The 16,733-nt window shown below is 38.3% G+C and overlaps 1 protein-coding gene across 1 annotated transcript; it reads right to left on the bottom strand.

The window, feature by feature from the left end:
* Positions 1-5,593: 5,593 nt before the first annotated feature.
* LOC308686481 (uncharacterized protein) lies at positions 5,594-11,667 on the bottom strand. Its single transcript, XM_081394901.1, has 11 exons — positions 11,552-11,667; positions 10,275-10,607; positions 9,775-10,008; positions 9,300-9,632; positions 8,801-9,034; positions 8,211-8,543; positions 7,712-7,945; positions 7,190-7,522; positions 6,693-6,926; positions 6,185-6,277; positions 5,594-6,108 (listed from the first exon to the last, which is right to left on the bottom strand). The coding sequence occupies exons 1-11, from the start codon at positions 11,592-11,594 to the stop codon at positions 6,032-6,034; spliced, it is 2,481 nt and encodes an 826-aa protein (XP_081251027.1). The 5' UTR covers positions 11,595-11,667; the 3' UTR covers positions 5,594-6,031.
* Positions 11,668-16,733: the final 5,066 nt, after the last annotated feature.

The following is a 16,733-nucleotide window of genomic DNA, read 5'->3' on the forward strand; positions in this document are numbered from 1 at the left end:
TGGGATAACCCATTGTATCTACTAATACACATAGGCTAACTGTTCTACCTATACTTTATACCTAATTTTACACACACACACACACACACACACACACACACACACACACACACACACACACACACACACACACACACACACACACACACACACACACACACACACACACACACACACACACACACACACAGACAGAGACAGAAACTCACACACACACACACACACACACACACACACACACACACACACACACACACACACACACACACACACACACACACACACACACACACACACAGACAGAGACAGAAACTCACACACACACACACACACACACACACACACACACACACACACACACACACACACACACACACACACACACACACACACACACACGGTCACATCTCCTCTGATGTCTGATCTCCCCACACACACACACACACACACACACACACACACACACACACACACACACACAAACACACACACACACACACACACAAACACACACGGTCACGTCTTCTCTGATGTCTGATCTCCACACACACACAGACACACACAGAAACACACACAGATAAAAACACACATACACAAACACACACACACACACACACACACACACACACACACACACACACACACACACACACACACACACACACACACACACACACACACACACACACACACACACACTCACACATGGTCACGTCTCCTCTGATGTCTGATCTCCACACACACACACAAAAACACACACAAACACACTGCACAGGTCAAATAGACCTATATTAAATCAATACAATGGTTGATACAACACAGTATCCCACCGGTCACAATTGTGACCGACCATAAAACACACTTTTTCACACACTTTTCCATGAAAATTTCAAAAAATTATGATTGATTGTTTCAAAGGGATACTAATGACACATGATTTGGATATTTTTGTGTCTGGGAAAAATTTGGGATTAATTGGGTGTTCAAAACAGTGCATTGTGCATTCACATCTTTAAAGAAATCTTGCACTTGCACAATCATTGGTTCAAAAAACAAATTTACTGTGAAATACCATTGAAACATAACTATAGATCACCCACACACAAGCAACCGATAGTTTCATTGTGTCATTGTTCGTACAATTATTAAATATTGTAGAACAAAATAGGTGATACAGGTTTCATTATGGTACTACATGTACAGTAAATACATCTCTGTAAAAGTACTGCATGATACTACAGACAGTGGAATCATTGAACAAAGTTTGTAATATATTGATGTAAAACACTATAGTACAACCACAGCATAGGTTTATTTGAATCAAAGCAAAAATAATTAGCTATGAAATAGAAAAGAAAAGACAGCAAAACATCAAATGCAGTGTTCCTCAACTTGCTTGCTTGTACTGTAAGAAACAGAACAGGAGTGATTATCTATACAGTGCAGTGCTAGTGTCAATACTGTGTAAATAGTCTGAAAAGGTGGTACAGTATTTGGGACCATAGACAGTGTCTGATGAAGCATTATGATCAAATATTAGGCTACATCCATGGATATTGTAGTCTAATTGGTTCATGATCCACGCTAATAAGTGACAATGAATCTCGTTATCTTGAAACTCTCATGATTTACAGTAAACATGGAAGATTGTTTGTCTGTTTCCATACAACTATGCATTCAGAGTAATGCAATAGTTACTTATCATTTTGAACAGTTGTATCAATTGATAGTTAGATCAATGTAAGGAAATGAATAGACACTCATTTGAAATGTAATGTGTGAATTGCCTTTTGAAATAGTAATACTTTGATGTTAAGTTGTGTCATATTGAACAGGTGATTTTTGTTGAATGAACAAATGATCTAAGTTGTATGTGTATTGTATCCAAGCAATTGAGAAAAGGGTTAGAGTTTTGAAAAATGTGCATTTTGATCATTGGTTGTGAGTTTTGTGTCTAGAGTTGTGGAAAATGACATCAAGGTTCTGAAAATAGTGACAAAGTGATTGTAAAAAACTGTAATATAAATGAATGATTACATTTACAAAACATGAAACTTTTTTGTAAAATGACACTATGAAACAAACACACTTACTCTCACGTTTTAATAATCCTCCACAAATACACACTATGAATAAGATCAGTAACACTAAGACTATAGATCACTGCAGACTGTTTTGGAAACACTGTTAATGTAATATTATATTACAGTGTTTTTATTTGAGAGATTGATGAGACTGAACAGCATTGTAAAGTTGACTCACATGCAGCAGTTTGCAGCAGCATCAGCATCAGTCCAAAGATGAGCATCATTTCTCTAAAGTCCAGTTTCCAGAAGAGCCCAGCGGCAGCAGAAGAGTGTGGATGAAGCTTCAGATGGGGACATGAGTGTCTGGACTTCAGTCTGTCTGTGTTCTGGCTCTCATGAAGCTCCTCACAGAGAGACTCACTCTGGACTGACACATGAGGAAATATCTGACCGCTTCATGAGAAAAGAGGAAGTTTCCTCATATGGGGGAAGGCAGATGATGGGTGCACTGAAATAGACCAAGTCTAACTAAAGACAGTGAAACTAGAAAGGTGTAAAAAGACGTAACATTTTCAGGCACAGTTCCAAAAATAAGTGTAAAAATGCTAATCATACATTTAAAACAGCAAGTAGGAAGGTGGTGTAAAAAAATATATGCTTATGATTATCATGATTGTTTTTTTTTTATTAATCCTAAACACATTATTCTTGTATTAATCCATTTATGAATGATATTTTGGTCTATTATATCTTTTGATATCATATACTCATAGTTCATATACTTATCTTCACATATATCTATTCAAACAGACCTTTGGTTCGCTGTGTCACTGCTAAAAGTTGAAACATGTCCCTGCAAAGTCTGGTATCCGGTGTAATAGCAAAGGTGTCACTTATAGAATTAAGGCACAGAGAGTATTAGCATAAAGTTCAGACATGAAGGCTTATTTGGCTCGTTTTGCTTCTATAGTGTTAAAACTGCAATGTTTAGCTATGCAGAATGTGAAACCAAGAAACCAGAGCTGATTCTTATCAAATATATTTTTTTGACATGATTAACATATTCTTTCCTGATCTGAACATAGGAATATTGGCAAGCTCATACATTGCTCTTGCATCTCTGACTGAGGGCTCTTCTTCTCTTTCTTTACTCGTATTTTTGTCGATGTTTTCACTCTGCGACCCGCTGAGAAACACTGGTCTCTAAATAACCCCTGTGGAATAACCCACAGCGACAAAAATAATACACACTAGATCATATGGCATCTTGATATAGGCCTACACTTTTCTTAGTGTCAGCGGTCTTGATACAACATGACAGATCCGCTCTGATACTGTGATCATTGTTAACCAGTACGATTCCTCAAACCAGCAGATTCATCCGTACAGAAGAAGCACAACTGACTCAAACTACTCCACACATCACATGCAATTTCATGTTTCACACACAGATGGTGGATGATAGCCTATAGCTCTTTAGTGCAATTTTAAACAAATAAACTTTACTAAAATTAACACTGTAATAAAAATCTATTTATGTTTAACAAATAAGTGTCAGAGACATTTTCCTGGTTATTAGCGACATCTGCAGGAGGAAACTAGAGTTACAGCTGGACTCTTTTACTAAAATACATTGTTTTATATTTGATATCTATTTAAAGGCACACTATGTAAGATTTTTGGATCAACATATCCAAAAATCACTAGAACAATGTTCTCTTTCATCATCTCGTGTTCGAGATCCACATATGGGAAGGGCATTCGTACCTGACCTCTGCAGAAGCATCCAATTGCACCAAGTCTGGCTAGACAGACAGAAGATCAACATATCCAAAAATCACTAGAACAATGTTATATATTTTGTTGATTTGTGTAGGCTACTTACTTTATCCTAAATGTAGCAGTTTTAAGCAGGACACGGATCGTGTCTGTGCATCGCCTATCATTTCTGGTTTTATACTGTATAAACCATGGAAACACCAAAGATGCTTTAATATATTATGTGTTTTATTAGACAGGTGAGCAACTGTTTGGATACATTAATTGACAGAAAACTAATCATTGTTATACAGCTTTACACAGTTAGTCTATTTGTTTAAATCTCATTTTCTTGATTTACCGCAAGTGCCATATTTATTTACCATGTCTAATATCGATCTAGCTCACTGCAGTGTGCAACAAATGTCTCATATAGTAGCCGCTGAGCGAACACACAGACTAGCATTATAACAACTTTCAACACACTCAAATCTAATATGATAAAACAGCGTTTCCCCACATATACTCTTGACCAGAAGAAGAGGAAGCGTGTGTCATAATAAAAGCTCCTCTGCTCTCGAGCCGTGTGTCGCGCTCGTCTCTCATTAGTAATCTCTCCAGCGGCCTCGTTCCGCTACAACAGCTTTCATAACGTTAATAAATCTTTAATACATTACTGGTCATCCATGAATATGATTTCTGCCTGAGTCCCGTCGTATTCTCCACCGGCTGTAAAAGTGAAGACAACAACTCCCATGATCCCGCGAAATCAAGCCGTCATCAAGCTACGCCTCTGTTTAGAAAAAGCGACCTCTAGTGGTGAAAAATTACATAGTGTGCCTTTCATTTTTTATATAGCCTATATGGCAAACTTCCAAGTGTTTAAATTTGAACAATGTGCACTTTCTGTTAATTAAAATGAAAATTATATAAAAAAAATATAAATATAAAAGTCAAATGAGCTTGCATATAACAGTTTTATTTTCATTTACTTAATTCTATACCAAAAAGTTAATCTTAACAGTGTCAACACAGACTTAATTTACAATTCTTAAAGAATATTTATCAATATTATAATGACAAAGATCTGGTAAAGTTTAATGCACACGTGTAGATATTGTATGATCTTCACCGCTGGGAACAGCAGTATTCCCACATTCCCTTCTGTTATTCCCTCCGGACATATCACACACAGTCTATCACACATGCTTTATTGTAAAATCGTGAGTTATATGTTAGCCGGGTCACTGGGGGCTGTGCCGTCAAACACAAGCTCATTTATTCTCAGTCATCATTAATATGCTATATCTGAATACATCGTCATGACCACTAAAAGATTTTGTGATTTGTGCTCCCAACTCGCCAACTCTTGTTTTACGGGACTGTACACTTGTGTCTTCACTGAGTATGGGGTCTCTGCGGAACAAAAGTGGGTGTTTTTAAACTGGAGGGTGTTTATAAATCATGCAATGAAAATGATGCCCTTCAACCGACCCCCACCCAACCATCTGGTAACTCCTATTAGTCTTCTTCAGAGATCTATACTTGGGATCACAGCTGGTTTATTGGGCTTTCGTGCACTTGTAAATAAACACCACCATTCTCTGAATAGTATAGCTATCTACGGGTTGAGCCTTAATTTTTCTCGGATCTTAACACGTCCGCAGTGGATTCGAGAGTTGGGCCTGCCAAAGGTCTGCTGCAGCACGCATGTGGCTAAACGTGTTTAACATCTTCAAAAAATCCCTGCAATTGCAAGCTGAAGTGTAAAAGCACGGATAGCAAAACACCACACCACAAAACCAAGACATGATCAAGAGCAATTTTTTTTAATTCAAGTCAATTCTTGCACTTTTCACGATACATGTTTTCAAAGCAGATTTACAGAAAATGCTTGTTTTTACGTTACAATTTAGGAAATATTATTTTATCAGCCAGAGATGAGTGTGCACAGTAATGTGGCAGTAATCTACAGCTATAATATAGTACATGTTAGTTAGATAACTTCATGTTTTCAGTTAAGCTGACACAGCGTATGTTAGGCAGCTATTACAAATTGTGCTAAAGATTACAATATAATGATAATATTAAAATATTATAGGATAATATCTGAAAGTTTGGCATGTCGATCCAAAGTTGCCATCATCTGAAATCTTTGCAATTGTTGGCGTCGCCTGAAAACATTGTAGAAACAGGAAAGCAAAAGGAGGAGATTCTCATAGATGTGCTGAGATCTGCCGCTGGTCTCATGAATCTTCTGCTGTGTGTTCATGTTCTTCTCCAAATCTTCTCATTCTCAGTTTTTGATCGTCCTGTTTTCTTTCTAAAAGCATCACATTATCACCATCTCTTAATATTTGCATGTTAAATCCTCAATGATGATGATAAATGTCTCTCACCTGACGTGTGTCTCATGTAGATGTGAAACCCTCCTAACAGACCAAACAGAACCATCATCTGAAAACTCCAGACCAGCACAAACACCACAGACTCTGAACACAGTGAAAACAACAATTAGAAAGAAAACCAATCCATCATGTTTCCTGTAGCGTGTTCTTTAAAACTCGTAACATGTCCTGATGTCTGTGTGCTATTGGTCAGTGTAGAGGTCAAACGAGAGGTCACAGCTGCAGTAGTTGTTCCTGTAATAAAACATCACTGTAATCACCGAAACTGAAAACACTTCAACACAAATCACTGCTGAGATCGGGCTGAAATAAACTAATTTTCAGCCAGAAACGTTGCGAGACTGAACTGTGTCCATTGAAGAGAACTCACTGTTTCGCATCACTGGTGTTGCTGTGTCTGACTAAAATGTGACTGACATGTTCTTGACAGGTTTTGTGAGATTCACTCTTGTTGCTGTAGTTTAGTAAATACATGGAGATTCATGTATGAAAAGCTCACCAGGACATTGTCCTACACTAATGCTCTTCTGTCCGTGACTGACGTGGTTCTTCACACTACAGATGATGTCTCCATGAGTTGTGTCAGTCAGCTCAACGCTGGTGTCTCCATCCATCAGTGGATCTCCATTGAGAGTCCAGCTGTAGATGAGCTGATCCCCGTCAGAAGAGCAGGACACTGACTTCACCCCACTGGAGGAGCAGATGATTGACACTTCCACTGAGCCAATAGGAGCTGGAGGGCGGGACACATGAGTCACATGACAAACAGACACATTCAAACAAACATGGCTTGTGTTTTAAATAGACTAAATAAATATCTATGTGACAAATAAAATATCTAAATAAATAGAAAACAAAGTGCAGTTGCTTTTGATGAAATTCTTCCAGATGTTCAATAATGAAAAACCTTCACAGCGATTCCACTGATTCATTTGCATGAGAGTGAGATCATTGTAGATCATGAGATTGTAATGAGTCTGATGAGAGTTACTGTACCTTCAACTTTCACTTGAAGATCTGCAGATGTTACTCTGCCGTCTGAGTGTTCGAGATCTAAAGTGTAATTCCCTGAATCTGCTCTGATCACACGGTTTATTATCAGAGTCCCATTAATGACTGTCACTTCAGGTCTGTTATTATAAAGATCACATTCAGCCTCATTTTTCTTGTCATTCTTTACTTTACAAACTGGATCATCATGGTTGTTGTTTATTCTCTTTATTATCTTCAGTTTATAATTTCCAGCATCCACCATCTGCAGATTGAGTTTGTGATCCAGAGCAGCGTAACAGGGATCTTTCTGATCAAACCTGCAGTTAAACTCCATACCTGAAGAACAACACACACACACACACACACACACACACACACACACACACACACACACACACACACACACACACACACACACACACACACACACACACACACACACACACACACACACACACACACACACATTCCATGTATTTACTGTAGTTTAGTAAATACATGGAGATTCATGTATGAAAAGCTCACCAGGACATTTTCCTACACTAATGTTCTTCTGTCCGTGACTGACGTGGTTCTTCACACTACAGATTATGTCTCCATGAGTTGTGTCATTCAGCTCAACGCTGGTGTCTCCATCCATCAGTGGATCTCCATTCAGAGTCCAGCTGTAGATGAGCTGATCCCCGTCAGAAGAGCAGGACACTGACTTCACCCCACTGGAGGAGCAGATGATTGACACTTCCACTGAGCCAATAGGAGCTGGAGGGCGGGACACATGACAGTCACATGACAAACAGACACATTCAAACAAACATGGCTTGTTTTTTAAATAGACTAAATTAATATCTATGTGACAAATAAAATATCTAAATAAATAGAAAACAAAGTGAAGTTGCTTTTGATGAAATTCTTCCAGATGTTCAATAATGAAAAACCTTCACAGAGATTCCACTGATTAATTTGCATGAGAGTGAGATCTTTGTAGATCATGAGATTGTAATGAGTCTGATGAGAGTTACTGTACCTTCAACTTTCACTTGAAGATCTGAAGATGTTTGTTTGCCGTCTGAGCAATCGAGTTGTAAAGTGTAATTCCCTGAATCTGCTCTGATCACACGGTTTATTATCAGAGTCCCATTAATGACTGTCACTTCAGGTCTGTTATTATAAAGATCACATTCGGTCCCACTTTTACTGTCATTCTTTACTCTACAAACTGGATCATCATGGTTGTTGTTTATTCTCTTTATTATCTTCAGTTTATAATTTCCAGCATCCACCATCTGCAGATTGAGTTTGTGATCCAGAGCAGCGTAACAGGGATCTTTCTGATCAAACCTGCAGTTAAACTCCATACCTGAAGAACAACACACACACACACACACACACACACACACACACACACACACACACACACACACACACACACACACACACACACACACACACACACACACGCACGCGCACGCGCACGCGCACGCGCACGCGCACGCACACACACACACACACACACACACACACACACACACACACACACACACACACACACACACATTCCCCATGTATGTACTGTAGTTTAGTAAATACATGGAGATTCATGTATGAAAAGCTCACCAGGACATTGTTCTACACTAATGTTCTTCTGTCCGTGACTGACGTGGTTCTTCACACTACAGATGATGTCTCCATGAGTTGTGTCATTCAGCTCAATGCTGGTGTCTCCATCCATCAGTGGATCTCCATTCAGAGTCCAGCTGTAGATGAGCTGATCCCCGTCAGAAGAGCAGGACACTGACTTCACCCCACTGGAGGAGCAGATGATTGACACGTTCACTGAGCCAATAGGAGCTGGAGGGCGGGACACATGACAGTCACATGACAAACAGACATATTCAAACAAACATGGCTTGTTTTTTAAATAGACTAAATTAATATCTATGTGACAAATAAAATATCTAAATAAATAGAAAACAAAGTGAAGTTGCTTTTGATGAAATTCTTCCAGATGTTCAATAATGAAAAACCTTCACAGAGATTCCACTGATTCATTTGCATGAGAGTGAGATCATTGTAGATCATGAGATTGTAATGAGTTTGATGAGAGTTACTGTACCTTCAACTTTCACTTGAAGATCTGAAGATGTTTGTTTGCCGTCTGAGTGTTCGAGTTGTAAAGTGTAATTCCCTGAATCTGCTCTGATCACACGGTTTATTATCAGAGTCCCATTAATGACTGTCACTTCAGGTCTGTTATTATAAAGATCACATTCGTTCTCAGTTTTACTGTCATTCTTTACTCTACAAACTGGATCAACTGTGTTATTGAATATTCTCTTTATTATCTTCAGTTTATAATTTCCAGCATCCACCATCTGCAGATTGAGTTTGTGATCCAGAGCAGCGTAACAGGGATCTTTCTGATCAAACCTGCAGTTAAACTCCATACCTGTAGAACAAACACACACACACAGACACACACATGCACACGCGCACACACACACACACACACACACACACACACACACACATTCCCCATGTATTTACTGTAGTTTAGTAAATACATGGAGATTCATGTATGAAAAGCTCACCAGGACATTGTCCTACACTAATGCTCTTCTGTCCATCACTGACGTGGTTCTTCACACTACAGATGATGTCTCCATGAGTTGTGTCAGTCAGCTCAACGCTGGTGTCTCCATCCATCAGTGGATCTCCATTCAGAGTCCAGCTGTAGATGAGCTGATCCCCGTCAGAAGAGCAGGACACTGACTTCACCCCACTGGAGGAGCAGATGATTGACACTTCCACTGAGCCAATAGGAGCTGGAGGGCGGGACACATGACAGTCACATGACAAACAGACACATTCAAACAAACATGGCTTGTTTTTTAATATAGACTAAATAAATATCTATGTGACAAATCAAATATCTAAATAAATAGAAAACAAAGTGCAGTTGCTTTTGATGAAATTCTTCCAGATGTTCAATAATGAAAAACCTTCACAGAGATTCCACTGATTCGTTTGCATGAGAGTGAGATCGTTGTAGATCATGAGATTGTAATGAGTCTGATGAGAGTTACTGTACCTTCAACTTTCACTTGAAGATCTGCAGATGTTACTCTGCCGTCTGAGTGTTCGAGATCTAAAGTGTAATTCCCTGAATCTGCTCTGATCACACGGTTTATTATCAGAGTCCCATTAATGACTGTCACTTCAGGTCTGTTATTATAAAGATCACATTCGGTCACACTTTTACTGTCATTCTTTACTCTACAAACTGGATCATCATGGTTGTTGTTTATTCTCTTTATTATCTTCAGTTTATAATTTCCAGCATCCACCATCTGCAGATTGAGTTTGTGATCCAGAGCAGCGTAACAGGGATCTTTCTGATCAAACCTGCAGTTAAACTCCATACCTGAAGAACAACACACACACACACACACACACACACACACACACACACACACACACACACACACACACACACACACACACACACACACACACACACACACACACACACACACACACACACACACACACACACACACACAGAGTCAAAGGATCGTCCAATGACAATTGTGCATTAACATATTCTCCAATCTCTGTGTGCGAGTGATGAGCAGGCATGTGCTTCAATGATGAAAGCAGTGCATTAGTTTTTCACAATCGCTAGGGCACATTTCACAATACTTCAAAATCATAAACACAGACCAAAAAAACCCGCTAACATCAGGCGGCATTATACTAGGCTATATTTTCTTTTGTAATATTTCTTTCCAAAACAATGACACTGTCTTCTGCTCACAATTCACTGCAGTAGCCTATGTGTTACGTCCATCGTCCATGTTTACATTACAGTACTAAATTATTTCTAAGTTTCCCTTTTGAATCGATGGTAATGAAACTGAAAGACTAACACGTGCAGGTCTTCAGTTACATCTAATTTTTAGATTCAGAATATATTTCAATATGGTTTCACTGTAGAAATGGTGCAAATTTCTGTCATAATCATTTTTGTGTTATGATGGTTTTGAACTTATACAGTAAGTTTAACAATTTTGAAAAGAGAATGTAAACGTGCAAATTGGCCTGTAGGACATAACATTTTTATAGTGTTTGTGTCTAATTGAGATAATATATAATAATGAAGAATGGTGATTAAACTCACTACAACTACCTGTGCATTAAACAGTTTTAACATACACCTTCTAGCCAATCAGAATCAAGAATTTTGACACACCTTGGTATAATACTATATACCTCTCATCATGAATTATAATCAGATTCAGATTACATAAAACATCATCAGTGAGTGAACAGCATCATACCATCAGTTTGAGCTGAAAGTTGACTCACATGAAGCAGTTTGCAGCAGCATCAGTCCAAAGATGAGCATCATTTCTCTCAAGTCCAGAAGAGCTCAATCCTAACAGAAGAGTGTGGATGAAGCTTCAGTCACACGATCACTTCTCATTCTGACAGAAGAAGAGTCCTACTGACACGCATCTGTGGTCACAATATACTTATAAGAATATCACTCATTTTCCGTGAAAGAAGAGGAAGTTCAGATCATTCAACAGTACTGGATCAGTTGAGGTCTTGCACAAGGTACAAAAATAACTAGCAAATACATTTTCTTTTTTAGAATGGTATAGGGACTTTCCATTGACTTATGCTTCTGCAATTTTACACTTTTTAAAAAGACATCATTTAGTATGTTAATTAGCTGATTTTGGTTTGGTTTGGTTAGCTGATTTCACCCCTTGGTTGCTTTCACAACCACAGGATCTAGAATTAACACTCAGCAAGTATCGACCGAAAGAAAAATTTGGCTGTGAAAAGTTTAAAAACCATCGCTGACTAACTAAAACATCTGTTTTGCACATTTTATATATGATTTCTGGTGTTTTTTTTTCCATGTGGAGACACAAATTAAGAATTTTCCTGTCATTAAACCACTGAAACTAAAATATGAGGGACACATGACACAATGGCCTGTGCTGTGAGTCAAATATGGAAAGACAGACAGTTAAATACCAGTTACCATTGCTTCACATATAATTAATTTTTATTATCAAATCTTGCCAAATAATTTAAGCAGTTTTATGTAATTTAAGTTTGAATGACTTAAACATCCAAGTTTATAGTATTGAAAATTTAAGGCAGCAACTTTTTTACTGTGCATAAGGATATTTATAATGCCTGGATGTAATGCTTAAAAGTGTATTAAAGCTTTATACAAAAACAGTTTTTTCTTTTTACTTTTTTAAAGAGCCCCAAGTTGTACTGAAAGTCACCTGTCATTACTGAAATGATGATCTCTGTCATTACTCAAGTTCACCACACGAGGTCTCCATCACCACACGTCTATCAGTGTGTTGCTATAGTAACTCCAGTCTGTCTCAGGCTTTGGTTCATGTCTTACCTGAATCTCCTGGACCCAGTTGTTCAAAAGTAATCTGATCGCATTTTGGCTATCGGGTTGGATCAAATCTGGAAAATGGTTTGTTAAAAAAAAAAAAAAAAAAAAAAAAGGATTCTGAAATCAGAGTAAATCACTTGTTTTAGATCTTGATCTAGAAGTAGACATTAGCCTACCCAGAGGCCTACCTATTAAGCCTTTCAGTACAGGAAAGTAAAAAATAAATAAATACATTTTGGCACCATAAAATAATTCCCCAAAAAGCTGTCAATATCAAACAAAAATAATACATTTCAATTTAAGTTTTTTATTTTTTATTTTATTTTTTATAATAGTTAAATTAGTTAAATAGTAACGCCAAGGTCATGGGTTTGATTTTAAGGGTTTTAATTTTTTTTCAAGGCAACGGGTTTCCTCAAATTAAGTAAGTAGTCAGAACAAAACTTGTTAGTTTTAAGCTATAAGTAGATTGACATTTTTTTTAAGAATTGCAATTTAATAAAATTAAGTTAGTCCAACTTAAAATAAAAAGTTATCACAACACACTTTCTTTTGTTTCATTAACTTTTACTTGTCAGAGTAACTTGGACTTGTCAGGTTCCCATTTTTTCAATTACTCATTAAGTTTACTTACTTAATAATTTTAAGGCAACATGTTTCCTCACTGCTTAGCATGATTAATGTAGTAAGACAGTTGCTAAAAGACCAAATTCAGTATACTACCTATACAACTTATTGGCCTGGTTTCACAGACAGGGCTTAGATTAAGCCAGGATTAGGCCTTAGTTCAATAAGGACATTTAAGTCGCTTTTATAAACGGGCCTTAGAAAAAAAACATTACTGATGTGCATCTGAGACAAAACAACGGCACTGACATAATTTAAGATACGTCAGTGCAAGTTGATTTCAGTTAAAACAGCTCAAACTTGCATTTTAGTCTGGGACTAGTTTAAGCCTTGTCTGTGAAACTGGGCAATTTTCTAATAGCTGTTGATTGAATGTAGATCCTCTTGTTTCCCACAAGGTGTCACCCTAAACACAATTTATTAAGTAGCGGGAATAAGTGGGAAGAAAATCATTACCATGGCAACATAACAGCCCACTCATAGTGAGTAGGTCCCTCTGAATATTGCTTCAGTAAGAAATCAAATGAGAGACGCTTTCCTGGTTCTGATGGCTGACGGCCGCCGGTTGAGATTCATCATTGTCAGGCCTCTCTGCGGCTTTGTGTTTGCACCTGTCAGTTTCACAACATCAGTGCTGCGGATGAAAGTCTTATTTTTTTATTTCTTGATCTGATGCTTTTACATATGATATTTATAGAACACTACTCATGTTATGAAAAGTGTTTGCAGCTGTGAGAGTGGTTGTGAAATTGCAGTTTGAAGTGTTTAAGTATGCATGTATGAATTAGCCTAATCATGAAATGTTTAATCTATGTATATATGATTTTATAATTATGTGTTTATTGTGGATGACTGTGTAAGAGAACGTCTGAGATGCTATAAATTAATCTGCATTTTAGATATACTCTAAAACACTGCTTGATAAAGACGTCTCGTCTTTGTTGAGTTAATAAAATAAGGCTTGCAACATTTCAGCACTGAATTTAAGCAGAGAAACGGTGAGGCCATTTATTTTCCTGATATCTGAGCACTGTATTCATCATGTGTGATTTATTTCTCTTCAGATGTAAAGGTACAAAAGAAAAAGCTGGAAGCAAACGGGATGTGATGGAACCGCATTATACAGGTTTAGTCACCATCATTAGCATGTTTCCTCATCCCATTGACCTCTCACACTGCCTGATGGATGTTTGCTGTAGGCCTCAGCCCCATAATAATGATGTATGACTGTGTTCAACATCACTTTGATAGCCTGTGATAATCTGTCCCTTCTATAATGGCAGTTAGTAAAGTGTCGCTCATTAAATCCGTGCTCCTCTGCCGTGCTGATCAGATCCTGAAATAAGCCCTGGACCCACGCATTCTCCTTAGTATGATTGTGCCACCCACATCCAGCCCAGCGTTCGCTCCTTTCTCAGAGAAATCAGTGTGTTCTGCTGAGGCTGGTCCACTGAGAGCTGAGCATTTAAATATCACACAGCATTTGACTCAAAACATCAAACAGCAGGGTCGCTTATCTACATGTCACATGACGGTCACCACGCACAAATTTCAGATGAAAACAATATGCCACGACTTCAAAGTGCACCATTAAAATCAATGCACGAAAACAAAGTTTCACATCATATACGGCAAGCCAAATCTAGTGTTAAATTAGTGAATGAGCACTGAGATTTCTTTTTGAACACTTTAATCTAGATTTTGATCTGTGTCTGAGACACTGATTTAACAGAATAATAGTAAGTCTAAAACATAGACATGCTTTGACAAGTATAATTAGGTTATAAGCCCAGGCTTCGCACAGTCAGTGGCCCTAAAATTAGATGGGTGAATCACTCGCTGTACACCAATTTGCAAATTCTACTAAATACTAAAAGCATGGACCTCATTGGCGATAGTACACACTTGTGAGTTTGTTTTAAGACATGTGAATATTGAGACACAGAACCAGTGTTTGTTATTGTTAACAAAAAAAAAAAATGTTTTCAGTAATTGAAATAAATCTAAAATATATCTGAATTAGATGAAAGCCGTAAAGGGGTCCTATTGTGTTTTTTTTCACATTCAACTTTTAGTGTGTTGCTGTTTCAGCATGAAAAAGGTCTGCAAAAGTACAAAGCACAAAGTCACTCCAGCGGGAGTTTTCCTCTAAATCAGTGTCACTGTTTCTGAACTCCCTGAAATGCCTCAATTGAGTTTTCTTCCACGAACGAACACGTCACAATATTCCTCATGTAAATAATTCTTGCTCAAGGCATGTGCAAAATAAAGGGGCGGGGCCTGATTGAGTTAGTTAGCAGTGTGTTGAAACTCATGGGGTGCTTCTCATTTCTTATTTGTGCATCCTCGTTTCCTTTCCTCGCTTCCTTTCCTGGCGTCTCAGCTCCACCCCTGTAGTATGCGAGGGAAGGATGCAAGGAAAGAGGACAGAGGAGTTGAATGAAAGCTTTTTTAGACTGTACATTGGCATACTTGATCACTTGAGCATCACTTCACAGCATCATCCGCAGCGCTCAAAGGATCTGCCCTTATGTTGGTTTAGTTTGGTTATTTAAGAAATTCATAATAAATAATAATAAAGCAAGATACCCTGTTGACATGTGAAATGTGTGGTTTATCTACACTGCAAAGGTAAAGTATAAATTAAAATGATTGTGACCGATGTGAAGGGGGAGGAGAATTTATACATGCGTCTCACGATTAGTCGATAAAACTCTTCCGCAAAGGAGACACCCGTGTATCCTCGCTCATGACTCCTCAGGAAGCTCCTCACTCTTATCCTCGACTCCTCGCGGTGCAATTAGAGAATCGAGATGTCCTTCAAGATGGCTGAGCTCGATCGGTTTCCGGGTCATAGGTAGGGTGACCTACCTTTGCGTTGTACCGCACAACATTTTCACCCCTTTTCCCGCACGTCGCATATTGAGAAATTGTCCTGCATTTTCGTCAGTCTGTTGGTTTTTAATTATAATATAAAGAAAACGTGCATGTGTTCCTTTGCCTTTTTAAAGGAGAACTTGGTAACTTTTTTAACTTAATAAAACGGTCTAGAAATCATTTGGATGGTTAAACAACCTATTCTGGTGATATTGATGACTTTCTCTGCTCCCCCCAGCGTTCCCAGGTGGAAAACCAACCTTGCAACTTGGGGACTACCGTCCCGGTAAGACAGAAATTGGAAGTCTCGTGAGAAGCGAAAGCGAGAACGAGAACGAGCGCGAAACACAAATTGCTTTACGGCAATTCGACATAAACACACACGCATGTATGATGTATTACCAGATTACCCACCTCGGTAGACATAGCTCCACGCGATACAGTTGGCTTGCTCCGATCAAAACAAACGTACATGAGCAGCGGTAGAGAGGGGGAGGAGGCCGCCGCAAGTGAGTTTTTTACGTCCGTGTTGTGAAATATACGCCACCCCACAGCTGTAGGGGGAGCTCGTGGGGAAAACATGCGACAACAAGGGAAAATCAGCGAAGAAGT

Source organism: Scardinius erythrophthalmus (genome assembly GCF_964197995.2).
Source record: "Scardinius erythrophthalmus genome assembly, contig: HAP1_SCAFFOLD_312, whole genome shotgun sequence".
Classification (NCBI taxonomy): domain Eukaryota; kingdom Metazoa; phylum Chordata; class Actinopteri; order Cypriniformes; family Leuciscidae; genus Scardinius; species Scardinius erythrophthalmus.